Source organism: Suricata suricatta, chromosome 6 (assembly GCF_006229205.1).
Source record: "Suricata suricatta isolate VVHF042 chromosome 6, meerkat_22Aug2017_6uvM2_HiC, whole genome shotgun sequence".
Taxonomy (NCBI): domain Eukaryota; kingdom Metazoa; phylum Chordata; class Mammalia; order Carnivora; family Herpestidae; genus Suricata; species Suricata suricatta.
Genome location: NC_043705.1, coordinates 38,109,999 through 38,136,719, shown reverse-complemented (window position 1 = coordinate 38,136,719; position 26,721 = coordinate 38,109,999). Strand labels below are relative to the sequence as shown.

The 26,721-nt window shown below is 37.6% G+C and overlaps 1 protein-coding gene across 3 annotated transcripts in view; it reads left to right on the top strand.

The window, feature by feature from the left end:
- The window catches only part of IL6ST (interleukin 6 signal transducer), a 54,145-nt gene extending 35,481 nt beyond the window's left edge, over positions 1–18,664 (top strand). For 2 of the 3 annotated variants that reach the window (XM_029942256.1, XM_029942255.1), the window contains 10 exons: positions 130–289; positions 2,168–2,250; positions 2,927–3,137; positions 3,670–3,852; positions 5,706–5,807; positions 5,976–6,122; positions 6,635–6,775; positions 9,694–9,790; positions 13,134–13,215; positions 13,846–18,664. In XM_029942256.1, the coding sequence (XP_029798116.1) occupies positions 130–289; positions 2,168–2,250; positions 2,927–3,137; positions 3,670–3,852; positions 5,706–5,807; positions 5,976–6,122; positions 6,635–6,775; positions 9,694–9,790; positions 13,134–13,215; positions 13,846–14,583 (1,944 nt within the window). In that variant the 3' untranslated portion in view covers positions 14,584–18,664. Of the gene's footprint in view, positions 1–129; positions 290–2,167; positions 2,251–2,926; positions 3,138–3,669; positions 3,853–5,705; positions 5,808–5,975; positions 6,123–6,634; positions 6,776–9,693; positions 9,791–13,133; positions 13,216–13,845 lie in introns of those variants that run through there. The other variant, XM_029942257.1, reaches the window with a different exon arrangement.
- Positions 18,665–26,721: the final 8,057 nt, after the last annotated feature.

The following is a 26,721-nucleotide window of genomic DNA, read 5'->3' as shown; positions in this document are numbered from 1 at the left end:
TTTCTCTCCAGAGTTTGTTTATTTCTTTCATTAAATCAGTTTCTAAAATCTTAATGGAATTTAGGACACTTAAAATAAATTCCATGGTTTTTTGTTTTTTTTTTTTTGCTTGGTTTGCTTTGATTTCAGATTCCTCCTGAAGATACAGCCTCCAGTCGAACTTCATTCACTGTCCAGGACCTTAAACCTTTCACAGAGTATGTGTTTAGGATTCGTTGTATGAAGGAAGATGGTAAAGGATTCTGGAGTGACTGGAGTGAAGAAGCCAGTGGGATCACATATGAAGACAGTAAGTAGTTAAGATACATGAGGAAATAAAGGTTTTGGAATTATGGCTATGAATTGTGTCTGGATTAAATAGTATAGACCTCATTGCTGCTTATTTTGTGATCATTCTATTCAAACTTGTATTTTACACTTTTTAAGGACAGTTGAGAAATAAAATGTCCATTACTGATCGTATAATTCTATTTGATTATTAATGAAAGAAAATTACCATGGATTTTTTTTTAGATACCTTGAGAAAACCATTAACCTAACAGTTAAGTCCAAAACATTTTATTAAAAGGGCATGGCTCAGAGTATCCCTGATTAGAGAATCCTATCCTGAGTCATTAAAATAACATTAATATTGTAGTTAGTGCCTGTGTGCATTTTCTGGAGAGTTGGTACATAACCTTTGTCAAACCAAAGAGATACCCAGAAAATTATGAACCATTTAGATTAGCATTTCTTCATCTTAATGAATGATGCCTCCAGGTTCTTTTCATATTAGGAAATCTTTCTGGCCTGTAACATTTTCTTTATAATTTCTTGTATACTCGTTTATGTGCATCTCTTTGAGAACCCCTTGTACTGGCAGTCTCTTCCCCAGCTTCCTTTGTCTGCCTTTCCTCTTTGTTTTGTCCTCTGTAATTGCCTCTTTATAATGAGCACATCACAGCTTAGATGTTATTCAGATCCTTTTGTTTATTCTTTTGAACACCATATTTTATAATTTCATTTATAAAAATTTTTGAAAAATCACCTGATCCTATAGAAATTTTGAAAACCTAATTACTTGCCTTTGATACTTGGTTTTATAAGTTTATTTATTTATTTTGAGAGAGAGCGCATGCAAGCACACAGAAGCAGGAGACGGGTAGTGACAGAGGGAGGGAGAGAATCCCTAGCAGCTTCCACAGTAAGCGCAGAGCCGGATGTGGGACTTGATCGCATACACCCATCAGATCATGATCTGAGCCGAAATCAGGAGTCAGATGCTCAAATGACTGAGCCACCCAGGCATGCTGATTGTGGTTTTATAAAGTGCTTTTTCATTTTTCACTTATTTGGTAATTATCACAACAGTACTATGAATTCATTTTTTATATTCTGTTAACAGTCATCCCAATGTAAGATAATAAACTTAGCCCATATATACTCCATTTATTTTTTGTATTCTTATATATGTACATGTAGGGTGTTCGTTTTCTTAATGTATATTTATTTTTGAGAGAGCGAATGTGAGTGTGGAAGGGGCAGAGAGGGAGATAAAGAGTCCAAAGAATACTGCACGCTGTCAGCAAAAAGCCCAGTGTGAGGCTTGAACCCATGAACCATGAGATCATGACCTGAGTCAAAGTCAGACGCTCACCCGACTTAGCCACCCAGGTGCCTCACATTTAGGGGTTTTAAGTGTACATTTAAATACAGTTTTTCGGTTTAATTTTTAGCAGTAAGAAATGGTGATGCATTTTTGGTTATACCTAAGATAGATTTGTAACTTTACAATTAGAAGAAAAGCTTTTAATCTAAATCATCAAGCTATCATCCTCACTAAAGAAAGACCCAGGGAGCATTCATTTGAGCTTCTGACTCCTGATTTCAGCTCAGGTTGTGATCTCATGATTCATGGGTTCAAGGCCTGCATCAGGCTCCATGCTAACCACACAGGACATACTTAGGATTTTCTCTCCCTCGCTCTCTGCCCCTCCCCCATTCATTCATTCATTCCCTCTCTCTCTTTCTCTCTCTCTCTCTCTCTCAAAATAATTAAACATGTAAAACAAGAGACCCTCTGATTGAGGGGCAAGAATAACAACAAAGTAGGAGAATAATTTCCAGGATTATATTTTACTGCTATAATAAAAACTTTTATTTTAAAAAGTTTATATCCTTTCTTTAGGACCATCCAAGGCACCAAGTTTCTGGTATAAGATAGAGCCATCCCAAACTCATGGCTATAGATCTGTACAACTCATATGGAAGGTAAAAAAAAAAAAAAAATTGCATGTTTATATTCTTTTATTGCTTACACAAATACCTTTTATATGGCATTATGTGTAGTTTTTTTAACTCAAATTTAACTCAGATTTGTATTCATCTTAATATCAGCAAAGTGTTTAATAAATAGAAACACAGAGTTTTATGTATAATACATAAAAGAACATAAAATACAGATTATACCTCATAGGTACTTCACAGTTCTATGAAGGTTTATAAGAAGGATCTTGTCTGTCATTGAACTTTCCTGAGTGCTCATAGAAAATAATTAATACAGGTTTTGGGTAATCAAAATGTATGCCAATAATAGGAAATACAAAATGACTGTCAAGTCCATAAGTGTGCAGGTGTACCCTACTAAGAAAAGGTAGAGAGAAAAGTACTCCAGCATAAGATAATTTAGGGCCAGAGAGTCACAGGGCATAATAGTATACAGAACTAAAAACTAACAAAATGGTGCTACTTTACTTTCCCTGTTAGTCAAAGTCCTGTGTTTACTCTTTATTCACCATATAGTAGTAGTTTGACTTAAGGTCATGAGTTGAAAATGAGGTTGCCAGTGCCTTTCAGTTAGAGGTTTGACATGGCAGTAGAATTTGTGAATATGAAAAAAAACTGATTATTAAATATTTGTTAAATATATTTGTCTATTTTATTTTAGACATTGCCTCCTTTTGAAGCCAATGGAAAAATTTTGGATTATGAAGTGACTCTCATAAGGTGGAAATCACGTTCACAGAATTACACAGTTAATGACACAAAATGGACAGTAAATGTCACAAATGATCGTTACATAGCAACTCTGACAGCAAGAAATCTGGTTGGCAAATCAGATGCAGCTGTTTTAACTATCCCTGCCTATAACTTTCAAGGTTTGTATCTGTGAGATGGGAAAAGTGGACCATAATACGTAAGATATCCTCATGCATAATACACAATTAATCTAAGACTGTCTCTTCAATATCGATTATCATAGTTTCAGAAATCAGTCAGCAACCAAATAATTCGTTACATTATTATGTGGATCACTTCAACTTTGAAGTTAACTACTTAATTCATTTACTCATTTTCTACTTACTTATCTGGTTTGATTAAATATTATTTAAAAGCTTTGGGAGCCATATATGAATATAACTTAAATATATTGTTTATTGCTTTCAAAGGAGAAAATATTGCCATTTACATATACAAAACATTTGAAGAATTTCAGGAAAGGAGGAATTTTAGTTTCAAAATAAATTTACTGTCTGTGTAAATTATAATTGTGTTTTTATTCATGGAAAACAATATTATATGCTACAAAAACTGATAGCAAAGTCACATGGTTATGGAAATGTAAAACATCAAAATTGGAAATTTTTTGATGTTCATTTATCATAACACTTTTCAAATATTGTTTTAAAGCTACTCGACCTGTCACGGATCTTAAAGCATTTCCCAAAGATAATATGCTTTGGGTAGAATGGACTGCTCCAAATGAATCTGTAAATAAGTATATACTTGAGTGGTGTGTCTTATCAGATAAATCGCCGTGTATCCCCGACTGGCAACAAGAAGATGGTTCTGTACACCGCACCTATCTAAGAGGTATACCTAGCTAGAGAAAACATAAGTTGAAATCCTTTAACTCTTCAGACAGATTTTTTTCTTTTGCATTTTTTTTTGTGCTTTATAGATGTTATGATCTATTGAAAAGATTTTCAGTGTATGATAGTTACAAGTTACATCTTGTTTCCTAGATGTGTGACTCTCATCAAGTCACATTTAATCTCGCGGAACTGCAGAGTCTGTTTATGGACAAATCGGAGTTAATAGAATCTTCTGTTTGTAGTTTAGTGTTTTGATCATCAAACGAGAACTTACAAAACTGTAAAGTAAAAGAGAAATATGAGATAACCCGATCTCTGCTGTTAATTAGTTTTAGAGTTCTTTACCTGATTTAACTCCCTCATCCTTCAGTGAGAAGATTTTTTCCTAAAACATATGAATGACTTGTTAACCTCTTAAAGCTGTTGTATAGGGAAAGCAGAACTAGAACTCAGATTTTTTTTACATCTTTCAACTGGAAGTTCTATTGATATCGTAGAGCTCCAAAGTGGTAGACTGCTCTACATTTTAAGGTACAACTTTATTATGTGGCTTTTAAGAGAACAACTTTAAAGACAAAATACTGGGCTTATATGTTTTATTCAGTAAAGAAGGATGACCATTAGAATTCAACTGTGATTAATATGATTGACCAGAGAAAAGCTCTAAGCAAAGACATATCTGCCATAAAATTTGTGAGCTTTGTTTATAAAATAGGCTGTTTGGCCTTCATTAACCTATTATTTAGTAAACAATCTTAATAGAGGCACCTGGGTGCTCAGTCAGTTAAACGTCTCACTCTTGGTTTCAGCTCAGGTCATGATCTCACTGTTTTGTGAGTTAGAGCTCTGCATCGGGCTGTGTGCTGACACTGTGGAGCCTGCTTGGAACTCTCACAAGCTCTCTCGCTGCTCCCCCCATGGTGTTTCTATCTCTCTCAAAATGGTCATGGTGGGGGGCACTTGTGGGGAGAAGCACTGGGTGTTATATGGAAACCAATTTGACAATAAACTATTATTTAAAAAAATACATAAATAAACTTTTAAAAAATTTTTAATAAATTTGCTTGTCTAGTTTACCAGCCATATCAAAGTAAAAGCAAGGTGGAGCTAGATAGAAGACACATTGGTAGTAACTGGTAGTCCTGGCAACATCATTGTATTATAACAGAATATAAAAATTCTTCATCTTCTTGATAATATTGAGTCATCCAGAAAAAGTAAAATTACTCTGTTTAAGAAAGCAAAAGAACTTTCATATATAACTTCATAAGTAATAGTTAAGGAAATAAAAGTTCTCGTTGAAGGTATAACACATAACGTGTTTTCTGTTGTGGGCAGATAAAATGCTGTATAAAAAAGATTTAATTTGGAGAGATTATAAATAAAGGAGGTATTCAAGATGGTTTTTTAATATTTCTGAGGGAGATGGCACTTTTTTCCCCCCCGGTTTGAAAAACCAGGGCCATTAATGCTTCCCCTAGCTCTTATAATAAGTGGGTCATTAGGCAGTTCTCAGAGAATTAGTTAAGATGGACAAACAGTGTAAGAGTGTAAGACAAATGATAATTTGAGATCAATGTTTTGTAAATCCTGGATATAAATACAAGTACTTTTACTGACAATATATCTTTTAGTCCACTGTATTGGCAATAAAAGTGAGCTATTACTTTCATGAAAAGCTTTATTCAGTTAGGCTTGAATCCAGTACACAAAAGGCAATGCTTACTTAAAAAGCAGTAGTTTTCAAAGAAAGTTCAATAGGCACAGAATTTATAATGTAACAATAAATAATGGAATTTAGACTTTTTTGTTATGTGGGGAAAAATGCTTACTCTGCCCTGCTTTCTTTAGGAAACCTGGCAGAGAGCAAATGTTATTTGATAACAGTTACTCCAGTATATACTGATGGACCAGGAAGCCCCGAGTCTATAAAGGCCTACCTTAAACAAGCTCGTAAGTCAGAACTCATTTTCTTTGAATATGCTGAGTTTTGTATTAAAGACTTTTAAAAATAAAGGTATGTCTCATAATGTTCAAATAGTATAATGATGAGATTTTAGTAAATCCTAATGACTAAATCATAGTAATTTTCATTGATCAAATACCTTTATTCTGTTTCAGCACCTTCCAAAGGACCTACTGTTCGGACAAAAAAGGTGGGAAAAAATGAAGCTGTCTTAGAGTGGGACCAACTTCCTGTTGATGTTCAGAATGGATTTATCCGAAATTATACTATATTTTATAGAACCATCATTGGAAATGAAACTGGTATTTATTAAGAATTACTCGGTTTTTTCTTAAGCTTTTAAATGTGAAGTCTCACCTTTTTTATGTTATACATCTTAAATATAGTATATTATTTGCAGAAAGAGACACCTGAGAATATGGCTATTAAAGAAATACTGTGTTGGGGCGCCTGGGTGGCTCAGTCGGTTAAGCCTCTGACTTCAGCTCAGGTCATGATCTCACGTTCGTGGGTTCAAGCCCTGCGTTGAGCTCTGTGCTGACAGCTCAGAGCCTGGAGCCTGCTTCCGATTCTGTGTCTCCCTCTCTCTCTGCCCCTTCCCGCTCATTCTCTGTCTCTGTCTCAAAAATAAATAAAACATTTTTAAAAAAACTAAAGAAATACTGTGTTGTGCTTATAGGAGAAGAATATTCTGGCAGAGATGAGACAATTTTCTGGAAAAAACATTCCTTTTTAATACTTTTGTTGTGTCAAAAGCCAAATCAAGCAGAAACATTGAGTAGTTGAATAAAATACACTTACTGATTTCTTCCAGCTGTGAATGTGGATTCCTCCCACACAGAATATACACTGTCCTCTTTGACCAGTGACACTTTGTACATGGTACGAATGGCAGCGTACACAGATGAAGGTGGAAAGGATGGCCCAGAATTCACTTTTACTACACCAAAGTTTGGTAAGAAATAATGACATTTCTTCTTTTCTTTTCTTTTTTTTTTAAACCAGACTAAATATGGACTTAGGTAATAAGCTAAAATTTTGTTAAAAGTGCATCTTTGGAGCCATAGAAATGTATTGTTTGTAAATTACGGGTTTTGCATTGTTTATCTGATTTGGATTGTTTCTTTAAACTATCAAAACTCAACTCTGTTATTAACTGCTCCTGACTGATTTCATCTATACTCGAAATGCCAAAAGAATTTGTGTAGTGTTCTAAATGGATTCATCTTTTCACTGACAAAAGTCAAATGTGGTCTCTTTCCTTCTTGTCTTACTCCTTCTTTTTTAGGCAGGTTGTTGCAAAGACTAGTCCAGCCTCTCAGGCTCTACTTCTTCTTTTCCTCAGCTTAGTCTTTAACCCACTGACATCAGGCTTCCAACCCACCAGTCCACTGAGAGCTCCCTAATGTTACTCAGGGAAGACCTCTTAGTTATCATATCCCGTGCATGCTTCTTAGTCTTATTTCGTACTTCTCAGCATTTGACTCAGTTGGCTTTTCTGTCCTTGAAACTTCCCCTTCCATTGGTTCTTCTCACCTTTGTGTGTGTGTGTGTGTGTGTGTGTGTGTGTGTGTGTGTGAGATAACAGCACTTTCCTGAGTCTTCTCCCTCTCATACTTCCGTCTTGGGTTCTTTTTCACTCTGCTTTTTGAAAATGGTTTGTATTTTCCCTATCACTGTTCTCAGCCCTTTATTTTATTATCTGCTTATTTAAACTCTCTGTCCGTGACTTCAACCATACTCTCTTTCCCAAATACATTTCTCTTGTTCCCTGCCACAACCATCCAACTCTTTGCCAAAACCACAAATTTAGATAAGGACGTGGTAAATTTCTTTTTTGCTCACATGAGTCTTTTTTGCTTACGTGAGCCAAGTGTAAAATCCTGTTGACCATGCCTTCTAATTACTGCTTTTGCATGCCCTTTCATAATCTCGTTCCTTGGCCCTGTGCTTCTCATTGTTTTCTCTGTCTTTTCCCAGTGTGTAGCCCCACATTAAGTTCTCACTTTTTCTTGTTTTACTGTTCCTTTAGCCTCCCGAAAGCAGTCTTAAGCTGCATTCTTTCTTGTTCCTACTACATTTTGAATCATTATAGAAATTACCTTATTTTATTATAATTGTATTTGTTACCCCCACCCCCAAGTACCAACACAGTGAATGCTAAATAGTAAGCAGTATTCCTTGTTGAATGATGGCTGAATGAGAAAATGAATGAGTGAGTGACTACATAAAATAAATTTTAAAAATCCTGAACTTTGCTCTGATTGTCAATAATGAATATAGTTTTTGGAATAAGATTTTGTGGTGACATGTTAATAAAATATCTAACAAGTAATACTTGAAATTGATCTTCAAACAGAAAATAAACCTTTAAAATATTTGAGTAATAAAAGTGATGTCCATTAGAAGAGTAGACTGTATACTTAGGCCTTTAGACTATACAGAGCAGAGCAGAAGAAAAATCACTTCTAAACCCTCATCCAGAATAATCTCTTAACATATTTGTATATCCTTCCATTATTTTATATACATACATTTTTCCCCCCCAAATTAGATCATACTTGTTAGGATTACTTAACCATCTGGTCTTTTCACTCATCTGTTTATGGACTTATTACGGCATCTTCATATGACATGGGCCTTACTCCCAAAGGACTTTATTTGAAGAAATACAGCATAAGTAAAGTAATTAAATGGAAAGGCAATTGGGCCATGTAGACAGTAAATAGAGTAGGAATTTAAAGATAATTAGAAGGGGGGGACTTTCATCTTCATAGATTAGAGAGAGGAGTCAATACTTGAGTCCCGAAGTTAAGATGTGGATAAACAGAAGAAGGCATCTTAGGAGAGAATGAGCAAAGGCCCAAAACATGAAAACATAGTAAGTTTGGCATCAGTAATAAAAGGTTCTGCCTGAATTTGATTTGGCACCTATATGAAAACCTCAGCATTCAAGAGTGAATATTTGCCAGCCTCCAGTTTATTTCCGAGCATTGATCTGATTTCTCTTAGGCTTTGTAGAATATAAAGTTACTTGTAAAGGGATATGTATGGTGCAAAGATTAGATTAAGTAAATAGTATATGATTGCAGTATTACTTTTATAAATTTTTCCCATGAAAGACTAATTATAAAGAGGCTGGAAGAGTTAGCCAGAGACAGCCAAAAGGTAAATCATTAAAAAATATCTCCAATATAAACTGTCCATGTAGTGATTCATTTGCTTAAGTAAGCCCTCTTTAAAAATGCAGATTGGGGATTATCTGCTAATTTAGAAATCTTAGACTTGTTTGTTTTTAGGTGATAATATTCCTACTTCTGCCACTCCTTGTATTGAGAGTCTTATAAATTTTTAGCTGTATACCAGATACACCATCTTTTTTAAAATTGTGAATAAGTGTTACAAATTTTCCTGAACCTTTTTTTATTCCCTATAGAGGATTCCATATGTATTTCACTTATTAAGATTGTTTTATAACTTTTCCACTCCTGCCCAGCACTCACAGATCTCAAAAATAAGAATTTGATAAGATTCTGCTGAGTTCAGATCATAAATGTAGTAAGTGGTTAGGTTTGAAAGTTCTAACTTCTTGGTTAGACTGTCTGTCCAGAAAACTAAACTAGTCATTTTATTCCCCTAACCAACATAGAGTTTATGCTTACTCTGTGGCCAGGTTACTGTGTTAGGTACAAGGGGCTAGGATGTGATTTACCAAGGGGGTCAGGTGGCAGAAAACAATCTTTAAGTTTGAAAAGCCTGTAAAAACAGGATGGTACTTTATCTTTTCAACAGCCATCTGGTTGGGAAGTTTCATTATTTCTGTTAGCACATGTGTTGACATTCATTTTTTTCTTACCCCTTTCTGTTTTTTAGCTCAAGGAGAAATTGAAGCCATAGTTGTGCCTGTTTGCCTAGCATTTCTATTGACAACCCTTTTGGGAGTATTGTTCTGCTTTAATAAGCGAGACCTGTAAGTACCCCTATTTGTATTTTTGCAGTTCTTCCCCTACCCCCCCCCCAGGTTTACTGAGCTATAATTTACATGCAGTGAAACTCATTCATTTTAAGTGTATGGTTTGATGAATATTTATAGCTGTGTATCGGTATATAACTACCACCACAATCCAGATAGATACAATTTCTTTTACCCAGAAAAGTTTCATCCTTCTGTTTTACCATCTCTCCTCTCCCTCAACCCCTGGCCCCCAGTAATCACTGATCTGCTGTGACTGTAGTTGTACCTTTTCTGGGATTTCATATAAATAGATAATATGTAGTCTTTTTATAGGATGTCTTTCACTTAGCATGTTTTTGAGACTCCTCCATATTGTTGCATATACTAATATTTTTCTATTTATTGAATAGTCTATAGTATAGATATATCAAAATTTGTTCATCTATTATGGAAGTTCAGGTTGCTTCTTTAATTTGGGGCTATTAGGAATAATATTGCCATGAACATTCACCAGCAGATCTTTGTGTGGGCATATGTTACTGTTTATGTTGTGTAAATACCTCGTGGTGGAATTGCTGGGTAACTTAGGAAGCACGTATATAACTTCATAAGAAACTGTCCACCTGTTTTTCAGAGCAGATGTACCGTCATATCTTGTTACCAGCGCCATGAGGGTTCGTTGTTACTTGGCACTCTTACTTGGCACTGTCGTGGTTTTTAATTTTAGCACCTTGTTATCAGTGTGTGATGTTACCTCACTGTGGTTTTAATTTCCGTTTCCCTAGTAAACAGTAATGGATCTTTCCATGCGCCACTTACCTCTGTTCTTTTGTGATATCTTCTGAAATCTTATACCCATTTTTACATTGGGTTGTTGAGCTGTAAGAGTTCCTTATATATTGCTGGTGATAAAATTTCTATCAAATATGTTGTGGAAAGTCTGGTCTTAGGGCTTTGGCTTTAGAAAATCCAAGTTTTTAATTTTGATGAAGTTCATGTTATCAGTTTGTGATTCTTGGATTTTATGTCTTATGTAGCAAATCTTTTGCCTAAGTCAGTGTCACAAATATGTTCTCCTTTATTTTCCTCTGTAAGTTAAATATTTTAGCCATATGTCTGTGATCTTTTCAGAATTAATTTTTGTGCATGGTGTGAAGTAAGGGGATTTTTTTCCACAGATATACCTAGTTGCATTATTTATTGAAAATACTTTTTCCCCCCATTGTATTGCCTAGATATCTTTGCCAAAATCAATTGTCCATTTAAGTTTGGATTTATTTGTGGACTCTCAATTCTGTTCCATTGATCTGTGTGTCTAGTCATGCCAATACCACACAGTCTTGATTTTTATAGCTCTTTAAGTTTTGAGAGCAGTTAGTAGAATTTTTTAATAGGTTGTTTTTCAGAATTATTTTGACTAGGTTATTTGGTAAGCTGATACTGATATTTATATGAAAAGGAAAGTCCTTTAAAAAAAAAAACCTAGTACAATGTTAATTGAGATTTTATCGACTGTACAGATCAAATTGGGGGGAAATACTATCTGAACATGAGTTCACAATGTTTATAAGTCACATGAGTCAGTCCATTAACATGTTAATTTTTTTAAGTTTATTTATTTTGAGGGGGGAGAGGCCAAAAGAGGGAAAAAGAGAATCCCAAGCAGGCTCCGCCCTATCAGCATGGAGCCCTTTGGGGGGCTCACACTCATGACCTGAGCCAAAATCAAGAGTCAGATGATGCTTAACCAACTGAGCCTCCCAGGAGCCCCTGTTAATTTCTCTTTATCTAGATTTTCTGTAATTTTCTTTTGCACTGTTACCTGGTTTTCAGTAGGTGGCCTTGTACATCTTATGTTAAATTCCTTCCTAAATATTTTTTATACAATTGTAAGTGGCGTTTTTAGAAATTTTTATGTTTTAATTGTTCATTGCTAGAAACAGAAATGTAGCTAATTTTGTTTTAAGTATAATGACCTTGTATACTAAGACCTTGATAAATTCATTTACTCTAGTACCGTTTTGGGCCCCTAAGCATTTTCCACATACATAGTCCTGCTGCTTACGTAAAGATAGTTATTCTGATGTTATCCTTTGAGTTATTTTTATTAGACTGGTTAAGTAATAACTTTGCATTATTCCCAGTTTTAAGGGGGAAAGCATTCAGTCTCTGACCATTGCATGTGAGGTTGGTTTTAAGTTGAGGATTCTCTTATAATTGCTGTTTTGTTGAGAGTTTTTGTCATGATTGGGTGTTGAGTTTTGCCAGATGCTTTTTTGGCATCTGTTGAGATGATCATGTGATTTTTCTCCTTCCTACATGTATATGTTGAATTTTATCCACTGGGTTTTTTCCACATATCAAACTGTCATTGCATTTCTTAGACTTTTCTGGATTCCGTATGTTAATTTTTGCATGGCTGTTTCATGAGTGATACTGGCCCTTTTTGGTGGTGTGTTCATTTAGTTTTGAAATCAAGGTGATACTGATTATCTCATAAAATGAAATGGCCTCAAATTAATGGGGACACATTACATTCTCTGTTTTCTTGGAGAGTTTATATGAATATATCCGTTGAAGGGTTTGCTAAAATTCATAAAGCCAGTTTGAGCTGAGATTTTCTTTGTGGGAAGAATGTTAATTTAAAAATTCAGTTTGTTGGGGCACCTGTGTGGCTCAGTTGGTTAAGCTTCTGATTTAGGCTTAGATCATGATCTCAGGACTTTTGGGTTCGAGCCCCTCCCTCATCCAGCTCTGTGCTAACAGCTCAGAGCCTGGAGCCTGCTTGAGATTTTGTGGCCCTCTCCCCCACTCTGTCTCTCTCTTTCAAAAATAAACCTTAAAAATTTTTTTAAATTCAATTTCTTTAAGTAAAACAACTGAAATACATTCGGATACATTACGTGTAGGTTTTATAGTTATTTGCACAGGGGAGTCAGTCTGTTAGGATTTTAATTTTCTGTTTTTATATTTGAACTTATTCTCAAGATGACTCACTTCCTGTATACTTATACACACTTAGAGACCTCTAACTTTGGAATAGGAACTATATTAAGGTAAATATTCTTATGAAAAGTCAAATTTATCATTTTATCTGGTGGCTATGTGAAAATGTGTTATGTGGTTTTAGTTGGAACTTGAACATTTTTGCTTGTTTTGTTGTTGAGAAGTGGTGTACTATAAAGTTTTGTGACTTTGCTCCACTTTGGTTTTTATTGTGGAATTTTAAGTTTTTTAAATTGAATACTGATTTCTCCTTAGTTTTTCATTATGACTAGATTAAATTCGTGTTTGGAATTAAAGAACTATTCATTGTTTATTACATGTGGTTCCACACATTTCTTTCTTTTCTCTCCAGAATTAAAAAACATATCTGGCCTAATGTTCCAGATCCTTCAAAGAGTCATATTGCCCAGTGGTCACCTCATACACCTCCGAGGGTAAGATAAAGTGTTTCGGACTTGTTTATACATGGGCATTTCAGGGTGCTTTTATAGAGTGGAACCAAATGATAAGACCAAATTGAAAAGTAAATGATAAAGAATATTTTAATATGCTAATATTTTATTCTGTTCAGTAAACATGAAAAATACTTCGTTGAACTTGCAAATTGAAAACAATATGTAAGTACTACTATATGGTAAATGTTATAAGGCAGGCATTTTGGATTGGATCTTAAAATCAAATTTAACAGTCTACCTGTTTCATACTGTTGCAGTGGTTTCTAGAAACCTAGACTAAATTCTCTGAACTTTTCATGTTTAGTTTTTCTGTCCAGTCTGCAGCTCTGTTGAATGAAATACTATATGTACACAAGTAGCTTATCAAAATTTAATAACTGGGAATTCAGAGGACGTCTACTCTGATTCATACTTCTAAGAATCATTTCACAGTATCTGCAGCTGAGCTGGTTCCCAGTGCCTAGTGATATAGATTATGTCTGCCCCAAATTACTGAGAAGTTTCAGAGATGCATTTCTCTAAGGCTTTAACTAGAATTTGCCATATATATTTCAGTTTCTAAATGAAACTATGCCATAGGTAATAATACATTTTTTCTTTCTTTCTTAGCATAATTTTAATTCAAAAGATCAAATGTATTCAGATGGCAATTTCACTGATGTAAGTGTTGTGGAAATAGAAGCAGCAAATGACAAAAAGCCTTTTCCAGAAGATCTGAAATCATTAGACCTATTCAAGAAGGAAAAAGTCAGTACTGAAGGACACAGCAGTGGTATTGGAGGGTCTTCGTGCATGTCATCCTCTAGGCCAAGCATTTCTAGCAGTGATGAAAATGAGTCTGCCCAGAACACTTCAGGCACCGTCCAGTATTCCACAGTGGTGCACAGTGGCTACAGACACCAGGTTCCATCAGTCCAGGTCTTCTCAAGATCCGAGTCCACTCAGCCCTTGTTAGATTCTGAAGAGCGGCCAGAGGACCTACAGCTGGTGGATAACACAGATGGCAGTGTTGGCAGTTTGTCCAGGCAACAGTATTTCAAACAGAACTGCAGTCAGCGTGAAACCAGTCCAGATATTTCACATTTTGAAAGGTCAAAGCATGTTTCATCAGTCAATGAAGAAGATTTGGTTAGACTCAAACAGCAGATTTCAGATATTTCACAGTCCTGTGGATCTGGGCAAATGAAAATGTTTCAAGAAATTTCTGTAGCAGAGGCTTTTGGTCCACATACTGAAGGACAGGTAGAGAGATTTGAAACCGTTGGGATGGAGGCTGAAGTTGATGAAGGAATGCCGAAAAGCTACTTACCCCAGACTGTCAGACGAGGTGGCTACATGCCTCAGTGAGAGACTGGGTCCGGTTAAAACTTCACCAGTACCTGTAAACGAAAGCTAACTTTAACTGTTATTTCAGAGAAAAATAATCTTCGCTCACTGAAGATGGTCATTTGCCCTTAAGGACCATAATAAACTGGCCTCCCACATGGGCTGTTTCCCTTCCAGAATATCTGGGATTCTACTTTCAAGCACTACATAAACTGACTTCATCCTCTGAATAGCTGAATGATTTTGTGCTGTTTCAGGATGTTTGCACTGATGAAAAACAAAAAGCTTATCTGAAAGTTATAAAGTAAAATTTTCTGTCGTTAGGTAACAGATGGTCTTTAAAAAATAAGCAGTGATGTACTTAGCACAGCTCTACTGCTTTTCATGAGAAACAGTCACCGAATAAAGTGGCTGAGATAGAGTTAAGATAAAAAATTAGATGACCAAGGTCTAGGCCCCCCACCTCAGCTGACAGCGTATGGAGACTGTTAGGTGGCACAAGTGTATGAACCCAGTTTTTGTTTGACCAAAACCAACTGAAAAAATAGTGGGCTGAATTATAATTCAAGACTATAGTCTTGCCAACATGAAATAGTAGACATTCTTCTCCATTGGTGTAATGATGCTGGCTACTAGATAAATGGAATTCTAGAGTTTTAATTTTGCAGATTAAAAAATATATTTTTGAACATTATACAGTCATAAGTCAGTTTTCAAAAATTTGCTTTGTCATTATTCACAATCTGTTTGAAGATTTGTTTCACAAATTCAGCGGTTAAGAGTGCCCAGTTAAAAGCTAGGAATGAATGCCAAAGTATTTTAACCATTTTAAAAATTCTTTGCCTTTTATAGACTTGCCATTTTTTGTATATGACCCTTTTTGTTAAAAGTTCAGAGAATTTGATGAAGCACTTTATGTACTATATCTTCAACTTAAAATGTGTTTTAATATGCCTGATTTTATTTTTAAGTAGGCCAAGATTGGAAGGTTTTTTTTCTTCTAGTAGGTGTTTAAACAAACTGAGAAGACACGGGCACTACTTAATCAAAGCACAACCCCATCCAAAAATGTACATGCTGATGTTAATTAACATCACAGGGAGTACCCTGTTGTAGAGGCACTTAATGAAGAGAGAGTGTGTTAACACCTGCTAGTTCTGTGATTTAAAGAGATTTTAAACCTCTTCCCAGCCATCCGAGCTCTCTTCTTCCCAGAGGTGAGCGAGCCAGGGCTCCCGAGTTTCGCACTAACCCCACTTTCACATTTATGCCATAGCCTACCCTACCCACCACATTTGACAGGAGGCAAATGTTATCAAGTATATTTGCAAAAAGTATGTTACAGTTTTTTGTCATATTTAAGTCACAAAAACCAGGCCCACTTAAAATGGTTTCTAGAGGTTATTCAAGAAGAATAGGCTAGCAGAAACTGCTGTACATTTACAGTTGAAATCTAATTCTGCTCATTATATGTGATTTTGTACATATGAGACTTCCTGTTAAATTTTATCCTTTGTATTCTGGCCTAATATGTCTCAGAGTTCTTTCGCACACAGGGTCTTTGTGAGACAGGGCAGATGCAACGTGAGATTTGTACAATTACAGGATGCGAAGTAGATGAGGAGGCCTAGGCAGAGAAGTCACACTACAGGAGAATAGCACCACCACCATTTAAGTTGGTCAAAGCCTGATCCAAATCAGGATTAGATTTATCTTGTTAAAAATCTGTCAAGAATTTTCATTTCCTCCAAGTAAGTAGTCGTGTTATTGTCATCATGTTCAGCTATAACCTTCCTTTGCAGTGTCACAAAGAATTGGAGCGTGAAGTTTGGACATGGGGGCACTTAGAAAATGTAAACTCCTATTCTAGGGATGAGAATGAAGTCCTCCACTGTGTAAGCAACCCTGTTTGTGGAAAACTTGGATAGAAAATGGTACCGTGAGTGCATGGCCCCCCGCCCCCCAGCTGCAAGAGCACTTTACACAAACTAAGCAGATAGTTCCTGTACAGCTAATGCGTTCAGGAAATATATTGGGTTACTAATAGGTGATATACATCTTTTGCCCAGAAAGAGACAAGCATTTGTGAAACTTGTTTAAAATACGAAATTACCTTCCTGAGCCATGTCTTAGGATAATTTGAGGCATGTAAATTGTATTTTAGATAAGCAGAGAAATGGATCTGCTTTATGTGAAAACTATATATAAGTTAGTGGAGGGATTACTCTGATCTTTAGTATCCAAAAATTTCCTTTAAGTAAGTAAGTGCTGGCGCATCAGAAAACAGCCTCTCTGTACACAGAACTAATACGCTGCTACTGATGCCTTCATACAGGATTCAGAAACAAGCATATTTGCGCCATGTATTGTTGTAATTTGACTGTTAGCAGTATGTTGGTACCCTACCCCGATCCCTTATGAAGGCATGAGTAACCGTGGGGAAGCTACCAAACTTTAAGCCAGCACTTACCAGTCACAGCATCAAGAACGTACCCAGTGTGTCAGTAAAAAAAAAAAGCCATTCATATATCTTGTGTTGACATCTACCTAGCTATTCTCTACCAAAGCTGTTCATTTAATTACAACTTTACACATGAGGTTTTCTGGTCTTCCTAACTTAACTGTGACATTAAAGGTTAATGAAGTAGAAGTATACTTGTAAAATTTTATTTACGAAAGCTCATCCTTAAAGTAAAACATCTAAAATATCTTCAGAAGTAGAAATCAAAATTTTTAAAATGGTTATTTGCTAGCCATGTAGTTAACTAGTTAAAATCATGACAAAGAATAATCCTGTGATACGGTTCCCTAAAATATTTTTTAACTGGCATGTGCTGACCAGGCCTGAACCTCCGTTCTGCTATATTCCACATCATTATTCTCCTGTGTTTGGTTTCAAGAACAAATTTTTAATCCATACACCTGTTGTTTTGTTGAAATGGGTAAAATGTCAATATAACAACCTACATAAAAATTTTAAAGTTCAGTTGGTAAAAATTACTGGGATAGCTTTCTGTTGCAGGTCGTGTCCAAGTCTATTGCCCAAGTAAGATTGCTTTAAAAAAATTTATTGCACTTTTCTATAAATTGGAACTATGGAGCCATAAAATGGCAAGCTATTTATGTTTAACTTAAAATTGGTCATGGCCGGATGCCTGGTTGGCTCAGAAGAGCATGTGACTCTTGATCAGGTCCTGGGTTCAAGCAAGCCCTATATTGAGAGCAGACATAAAGGAAAAAAAACTTTGAAATCCATGACAATGACCAATTTTATTTTTTAAAGAAGGTATAAAGTAGCAGCTGGTCTCTGACAGTTCCTTTGCATAATATTTACAAACAATTCAGTTGTAAGAACAACTTTCTAAAGCCAAATGTACTGTCTTTTGGATAATCTTTTTGTTTTTGTACGTGCTACCGTTACGCATTAGTATGATATTCTCTACATTTCATTAAAAAGAAAAAGAAGGCAACCCGGGATGAGCTCTTCTGTTGTCCAGTTCTTCCTAATTTTTAAGAGCTTTTTGCTGTCAGCAGCTCCTTCAAGTGGGTTAGTTTAACTTCATTACCAAGTACTTTAAAGTTGATGAAAATGTACTGAAGACCAGTGGAGACAGATGTTCTACATCTTTTATCCTTAAAGACCAGTTTTGTCTGAATGGTAACTACATGTGTCAAGTGGTGTAACGTGAATACTAAAATGTGATGTCAAATGGTTAAAGGCAGATATTTGAAAATTCATTAGTCTTAATATATGTTTATTGAATATACTCTAGGTGTGCAATTTGCTAGTACTACAGCACAGTGTAGCCTCCTCATATCCTAGCATTAGGTCTGTAGCCGCGTTATATCCTAGCTGTGTCCCTTGTACTTGTAAGTGCAATCCTCTCACGTTCAATTCCTCTTTTCCCTGCCTAGTCTACTCCATGTAGACGGCTTGTCTAGAGAGAGTATTGTATTTTTACCTCTACAGTGAATTGCATGTGCTGTTACCGTAGGTATCGGGCTTATGTTGACATAACTCTAAATGTTATTGTAAATGTTCCCTATGTATCAGCTCTAATTCTGTAAGTAAATTTAAGAAATAAATTCATGTTTAAATTTTTTTCTGTGTATAATCACTACACTTTGATGTCATTACACATAATGTTTGAGATAACAGTATTTGTCACTACTGCTGTTGGGTCTCAGTGTAAACTAGATGCTTTCAGAGGGTTCTGTGGCACTTTAAATGTTCATTTGCATAATAGAATAGGTTTTAGAAGAAAATCGATACACTGTCTTGGTCTTACCTCAGAATGGACTGAAAGATTGTAAATTGGGAAAACTGTTAAATGAATTTGCCAAGATGACTTCTGGAATCCCAATATCCTACCACCTCAAGTGGATTTTTTTTTTTTTCTATTAGGATGCCATGGGACCCATCACGTACAAAGGCAAAGTGCCATCTAGTGGCCAGTTTGCAACCACATTGCTGGAGTCTCGTTCTTAATTAACAATGAGGCCTGAAGCCAGCGGACGTACAGCATCACATCTGCCATCCCGAGATTTCTGAGTAGCAGTGGGTGAAACTAAGTGAACAGTTCCACTTGGAAGAAAAGCTGGACTATTAGATTTGCACATCTTTACCTGTTAACTGCCTCCTTTCATATACGTACTACAAGTTACAGAAATATCTTGGCTCTGGGCCAACTGTCCCTTTGTTTAAAATCCTTCATTTGGCTCTACCAGGCTCAGCCTGAGTTCTTTGTGGTACCTTCTATCTAACCCTGATTTATATTAATGCATCCAATACATCCTGCTTCCCCAAAGATTCCAGTTACAGTTCCCTCAAAGCATTGTTTCCCTAGCCCAGGGGCAGAAAGCAACTTTAACTTTTGGTTTAAGCTTTTCTCTCTTTAAAGGTAATATAAAACACTCCTTCCGGTTCCAAAATACAAATCTAAAACTTAGCACCACAAACTATGAGTGCACTTGTAGTCCTATGCTTTTGCCAGTTAATGCGAGTACGCAGAAGAGCAGGATGCAAGCAGAACAGAGGCCGAAAAGGAAGCGTGCAGGCAAGCGGAGGGAGGCGCAGACCACCAAACCCGAGGCGCCGGCCCTCGTTCCCAGTGGTGCTGGATTTCCCAACAACTTAAAATGGTTCTATGTCCACTGAGGGGAAAAAAATCTGTCCTTAAATTCAAAGTTCAGCAATATTTTTATAGCTAGTCTCTCCCAACTGCTATGGATTTTAAACAGATGGCATGGCATAGCTTGGTTTCAGAAACCTTTGGACATTCAAAATCTGATTCCTTTACATTTATTCTTTGTCACTATGGTCATGTCCTTTAACATGTCAGAAGAGTAACTAGAAGGGTATCATTCCTGAATGATTTTTAGTGAGAATTCTCTCCCATGTAAATGGGATTTATGTATCCACTTATGCATTTGTATGAAATTGGAATCTTACTGATAACATGGCGAAATATATAGTGGGAATCCTTACAAAAGTAAGAGAGAAAAGAACGCACCTCAGATGCAGTGTCTCTCTCGCACTGCCTCACCATCCAGGGCTGTGCACAATCCTTTAGAGACAGAGTAGACAGAGTAACCCAGCCATTGGTAGTTTTTCCCCCAAGAGACCGTCTTTGGACTCAGACCAGACACCCTTTGCTAGAATATTCTTAATGAATGGGTCCATGCTACAACCAGTAGTACCTATCTGCATCCTGTCCCTATAGGAAACTTTTCCATGTAGTTTTGCCTGAATTCAGGAGACGCCTGTTGTCTAGCTTTTAAATGAATGAATAAATTTCTCTGGAGCTGGTCCTCTAAGCTTCCAGAAAACGGAGGAGGTCTTTAACAGAATATTTAAGTAAAAAGGTACTCAAAGGCACTGAGATTCTCACAACAGAAAACCTAATCATGCGTAAGCATTCAAAGAATGAAAGGGCAGCCACTCTTTACCCAGTCAGTGTGGATTTGCACCTTTCTTCAGTCTAGACCTGGGCTACCTGGCTGACATCAGAGCCTAGAAAGCAACCCATGAGAAAATCAAACTTCCACATTTACCATTTTGACAGGAAGTTGTTGGCTGCTGATGTTGCTGGGGTGCACATTCCCTGCACGCCCAAGACATTTCTCCTCACCTGCTAGGCCACAGGCTGCTGCGGGTGTATGAAGGTGATCAAATATGTACATACTCATTTGGGGTCATTAAATCCTTAAAAACTTACAAGTTATGGGGCACCTGGGTGGCTCAGTCGATTAAGCGTCTGACTTTGGCTCAGGTCATGACCTCACGGTTTATGGGTTCAGGCCCCATGTCGGGCTCTTGGCTGACAGCTCAGAGCCTGGAGCCTGCTTCAGATTCTGTGTCTCCCTCTCTGTCCCTCACGAGTGCTCTCTCAAAAACAAACAATAACAAAAAAACGTACAAGGTAAGTATCAATGTCACTGACAGACACAGTCTCAGATTTAACAACTTGCTCAGGGTCGTATGCTAGCCAAGTAGCAGAATGGGGTCCAAACCTGACCCCAAAGCCCATATCCTTTGCTGTGTATACCAACTGTCCCCAAATGCTTGTAGGGAAAACCTTGATGATCAGGCATGCCCATGGCTGGCTTGCACAATGACTCACTTGTTTCCTAAACCTGGCTAACTCTTGAGTTTCTCTCCCCTCTCCTGCCTCCCCGTCACCCATCTATTGCCCTGATCCCAGAGCAGTTTTTCTCGATCAGGATCCCCTTACGCCCTCATGGAGTTGGCTCTGAAGCCAGCCTTCCCTGCACACCCCTTGCCCCCCACTCCTCACTGGCCCAGCTCGTGCATTTGCTCTACGTCCATACAGCAATACATAAAAGGGTGGTAATTGTACTGGAATGTAAACAAACACTTATGAAATGAAACAAATGGGAGGTACAGATGTCCCTCTTTCTTCAGCAAGATGCATTTTAACAAAACCTACGGTTTCATTTGGCCAAAGAAAAAGCCATCCAATAGTGGAATCTGGCCCATGGCCAAATAGTGACAAAAGGAGGCAGGACACCTTTCCTGGGTGCTCACATCACACTCCTTCTGTCCCAGGCCATTCTGCTATAGACTGCTCACATCAGCCACCACCTGCATGTAACCATCCCTTTGTCCACTTCTGGGGCCTCTCCTTCAGAATGGCTTCCAGCTGCTCCCCGCCAATCCACTAGGGGGCAGCACTGGCAACACGAAAGGCCTGCTGCTATCCACCTGTGCTGACCCTGGGGCCAACATTTGATTTTCTGGCTCCATCGTCTTACCTGGTCCTGCTGTGCCTCTCTTTCCAGCCTCCTGTAGGCTCCTCTGTAGATGCAGCCTCTTCAGTCGCTGGAATGCACTGTCTTCTCTTACCTCCCACCCTGTGCACGTGATTTCTTCTAAAATGTTCTCCTAGTCCCAGTCCTTTGCTTAGCTAGAAAACTTTTTTAAAAATTGTTTATTGCCAAGTTGGTTTCCATATAACACCCAGTGCTCTTCCCACAGGTGCCCCCCTCCATGACCATCACCCCCGTCCCCTTTCCTCCTCCCTCTTCAGGCTCAGTTTGGAAAACTCTTACTTCTTGATGAAGAAGAGTCAAATGCATCCTTCTGAGTGAGACCATTTGTTCTCCTCCTCTTTCGCCCTCGGCCTTCTGTGTCCTGAGACCATGTGATGGCCAGTGTTTGTCTCCTCTAACCTAGGAGCCACACCCCCTGGAGGAAGGTCCCCTGTGTTTAGTTTTCTTATCTCTGAGTCTCTGGCACCTAATATGCTAGGAAGATATGCTTGGTAAATCTTGCTTAGAGGAAGAAATCAGGGCATGAGTAGAGAGATTTCCAAATTTGTTAATGATTTTTTTTTAGCACCTGTCTCAGGTTGAGATTTGCCCTCTTCACCTCCAACATGAAAGCATCTCCTAATTCCCATTTCTATCCACCAAGGGTTTAAAAACTTTTTTTCAAATAACATATACACTCAGTGAGTCAAAAAACAAAAACTCAAGAAAAATTAAAGCCAGGATGGATCCCTACAGAACATCTTGCTCTATCTCCTCATTCCACAGACAAGGACCATGAGAAAACAGACAAGTGAATGTTCCCACACCACCAGAGGGAAAAACTCAATTTGGAGGGATTACAGCAGAAAAAGACAACAGCACTGTCCCCAGAAGTTATTTTCTGGAGAGGAAGATGAAATAAACACTTAGGATTAGCCTTAGCCTTAAAGAAGACTAAGTGGGGTTGGGTAAACCAGGTTCTTAGTTACCTCAGGCCTGGAATAGAGGGCAGCCCCAAATACAGAGTTATCTCCCTACTTCTCAGAAGATCTAAAGAAAATTTTTGAACATGAACGTATACACTTTATGAATGTTAAACAGCTAGATGTCTACCTATAGTTGCTCTTTGAATTTAGACAATATCCAAAATAGGAATATAAAATATTGATTTTTTTCACTCATTCTTATGAAATAACTCTATCTACACCTTTGCATGCTCATGGGTAATAGGGGGTTTTCCTTGTCATCAACAGTAACTCTTCCTGAATCATCAGCACGGTTTTCCAGAGCTCATCCTTGTCACTTCCACATGGTTGTCTGAGACCCAGCGTGATGAAGCTGTCATTGGAAGCAGTTCACTATGTCTTCCGTATCCACCTGTGTAATATTAACAGTTACCTAATTATCTCTGTCGTCCACATGTATCATCTCCATAAGGTAACTGCTTACCATTTTCTTTTTAAAGGGGTCTTTAAAAAAACTTGTTTAAATTGAAATCAAATATATTTAATAGTGAGACCATTCCACAGGACTAATTACTCAATCTCTAGGGTTTGCTTCTGGCTTCTTTTCTGACAATTCTTCCAGTGATCTCCACCAAAACTGCCAAGCTAAGCATGATTGAGGTCATTTTGGTGAATGGGTCTTTCCAAAACACTCTTGTTTTCAAAGTAATTTGAGAGAGAATCTGTAATAACAGACACCTTCTGGGAAATGATTTTAGGGAAAACACTCATTTTATATTCAGGCAAAAATCTGTTCATCAGGCATGTCTTCCTGGAAGAAAAGAACTTTCTATAAAACTCCAAAGAAGTTAGGGGCATGGATGACTTAAAGGAGAGGGACATGTATGTGCACTCTGTTCTCAAGGTAATGCTGCCTCACTGCTCTGGGTCAGATTCGACTATAATTCATTTTTTCATGAGATTTAAATTTCAAAGCTGGATAAAAGGAATTTTGTTGACCTCTCCAGCATCCAGATATTACTGTGTGGCCCTACTGATAGCCAAAGTGTGATTTTCTCAATCAAAGACCCCCATTGTCATCCCTCCATTACTTCCAGGCTGCTGGCCACAAAATGATCTTCAGTCCACAGTCACATGCGAGGAAGAGATTATCCTGCCCATTTTCTACACCCAGGACAGAAACAGGAACACCTTCTAATCATAGATCTCTAACCTCAATCGAGGGAGGTTTGAGAGATGTATCAATCTACAACATTTTTGCTGAATTTGAAGCAAAATTTGAACAGGATTCTCTCTTCTCCAATAGAATCATGGAAAAAAATCAAGCCAGCCCCATTTCCAAGCAACAAGGCTCTGTGCACAAAACTCTGCAGGTAAGAGTATTTCCTGACCCCATAATCGAAGGGTCAGGATTTCATGATATCAGACAGCCTCCCTAGGGCCTCCCACAGCACAAAGAGAACAGTGAGAAATAAACTGAGCAGGAAAGACAGGAGCTTGGTGACAGGCCTGGGGCTAAAATGAAGCCATCCTAACACTCAGGACACATAAGTAAGAGGCACTCAGTGCACGTGTGTGCCCTGGACTTGAACAGATGCTTCCCTAGTCCCTGCCCTTCCTGAGAGCTCCAGGCTTTCTGTCATCACACGAGGCTGGGAACATTTCAGGCTCCCCAACCGGGCAAGTGGAATGACTGTGAGGAGATTATTCTAGCACTTGACTGAGGAATGGACAAGAGAGGGTAAACCCTGGGATAGGAAACGGTTTTGGAAAATTTTATTGATGCTAACGAAAACGGACAGGGGCTTAGTTCTGGAGAACAACAGGAAAGCAAAGAAAGCTCATGAGACATCCCAGAAGCCACATAGCCCATCAGGAAAGAGGGAAAGGAAGTCTATGTGCCTGGGGAAATGAGCCAAGGAAGTGAGGGGTAGGTTACGCTACTTCTAATGCTGTGGATGATGTGTGTGAAGAGAAACATACTGCAGATAACAAGGGAGGCCTAAGCCTCTAGGTCCCTGGCTTATGACACCAAACCCTGTCTCCCCTCTTTAATCTTGGCAGGTGTCTGTCTTGGGAAGGCAACTTATTATTTTTTTTACTTCCAGGGCTCACGTCTTTGCCATATCTCTGGCTGTGCCCGCTAGTGGGGAGAGTGAAGCCAAAGGAAGGAAGGGTTTCCAGGGCATGGCGAGATAAGGAACCTCATCTTTGTGAGGTGACACTTCACTGTCACCCAAAGATGTATCCAGGCAACCACTAATGGCAAAGAACTAATAAAGAGCTCACTTCCTTTTTTAAGACAATTGTAGTCAATACCCCTGCCCAATCAATATGTGCCTTTATCCCTCCTTCCTATGTGCCAGCATCAACTGCCCAACCTTCAAGAACACTGCTCTGACACTGCAGGGTTCATCTGAAGTTGTTTGTGGAAAGCATCAAGGAAGTTGGTAGTGATAGGAGATAGGAAAATGTGGGACTCCTGCCCGGCTGCCCCCCAGGCTTTCAGTAACAGCCAGGTTCACACCACACCCACATGTAGCCATCCCCAATTACGCAGATAGACCCGCATAGAAATGAACAAATGACGTAAGATCCATTAGAATCAGAATGAGCTTCGGAGGCACACTAACTTTGTACCACTTCTCTGACCCTCATTTGCCTTATCTAAAATAACAATAAGCATATACCAACCAACTGGATAACCTATGAGAAATGGACAAATTCCTAGAAACATACTACCTACCAAGACCAAATCGTAAGTAGAAAATCTTAACAGACTGATTAATACTAAGAAGATTGAGTCAGTAATCAAAAATCTCCCAAAATGCTCAAGTCCAGGACCAGATGGCTTCCCAAGTAAGTCTTATCAGCCATTCAAAGATTTAATACCAATCTTTCTCAAACTCCTCCAAAAAAATAGAAGAGGAAAGAACACTTCCAACCTTATTTCATTAGGTCAGTATTACCCTGAAACCAAAACCATATGACAACACTACATGGAAATTATGGGCTAATATCCTTGATGAACATAGATACAAATATCCCCAAGTCTACAGCCATGCCGCCTTGAATAAGTCCAATCCTATCTGATCTTGGAAGCTACACAACGTCAGGACTGCTTAGTACTTGAATGGGAGAAGTGGTGAATTAACATATTAAGTGGAACTTAAACAAAAACTTTGTAAACATCTTCAGTAAAATATGACCAAACTGAATTTAATACTATACTAAAAAAATCATACACCATGATGGAGTGGGACTTATTCCAGAGATGGCGGGAAGGATCAATATTTTGACAAAAGTCAACAACCACTGATAGGAAATTCTCAACAAAGTAGGAAAAGAGGGAAATGCCTCAGTGTAATTAAGGTCATATATGACAAGTGCCCGGCTAACATCATACTCAATAGTGAAACTGTGAACGGTTTTTTTTTCCCTTCAAGAGTAAGACAAGGATGTCCACTCTTGCCATTTTTATTTAATACATGACTGGAAGTTCTAGCCAGAGCAATTAGGGACGAAAAAGAGATAAAAGTCATTCAAATCAGAAAGGAAGAAGCAAAAATGTCACTACTTGAGATGACATAAATCTATATAAAGAAAACTCTAAAGACTATCAAAAAACTCATATAATAAACAAATTGAGTAAAACTACAGTATACAAAAATCAATCTAAAAAATCTGTTGCATGCCTATACACTAATAACAAACTAGAAGAGAAATTAAGAAAATAATCCCATTTACAATTGCTATAAATAAATTTAACCAAAGAGGTGCTCTGAAAACTCTAAGACACTGATGAAAGATACGGAAGACACACATAAATAGAAGGATATTCTATGCTCATGGATTGGAAGGATATTGTTAAAATGTCCATACTAAAAAGGGGTCCAAGATGGCAGTGTAACAAGAGCCTGAC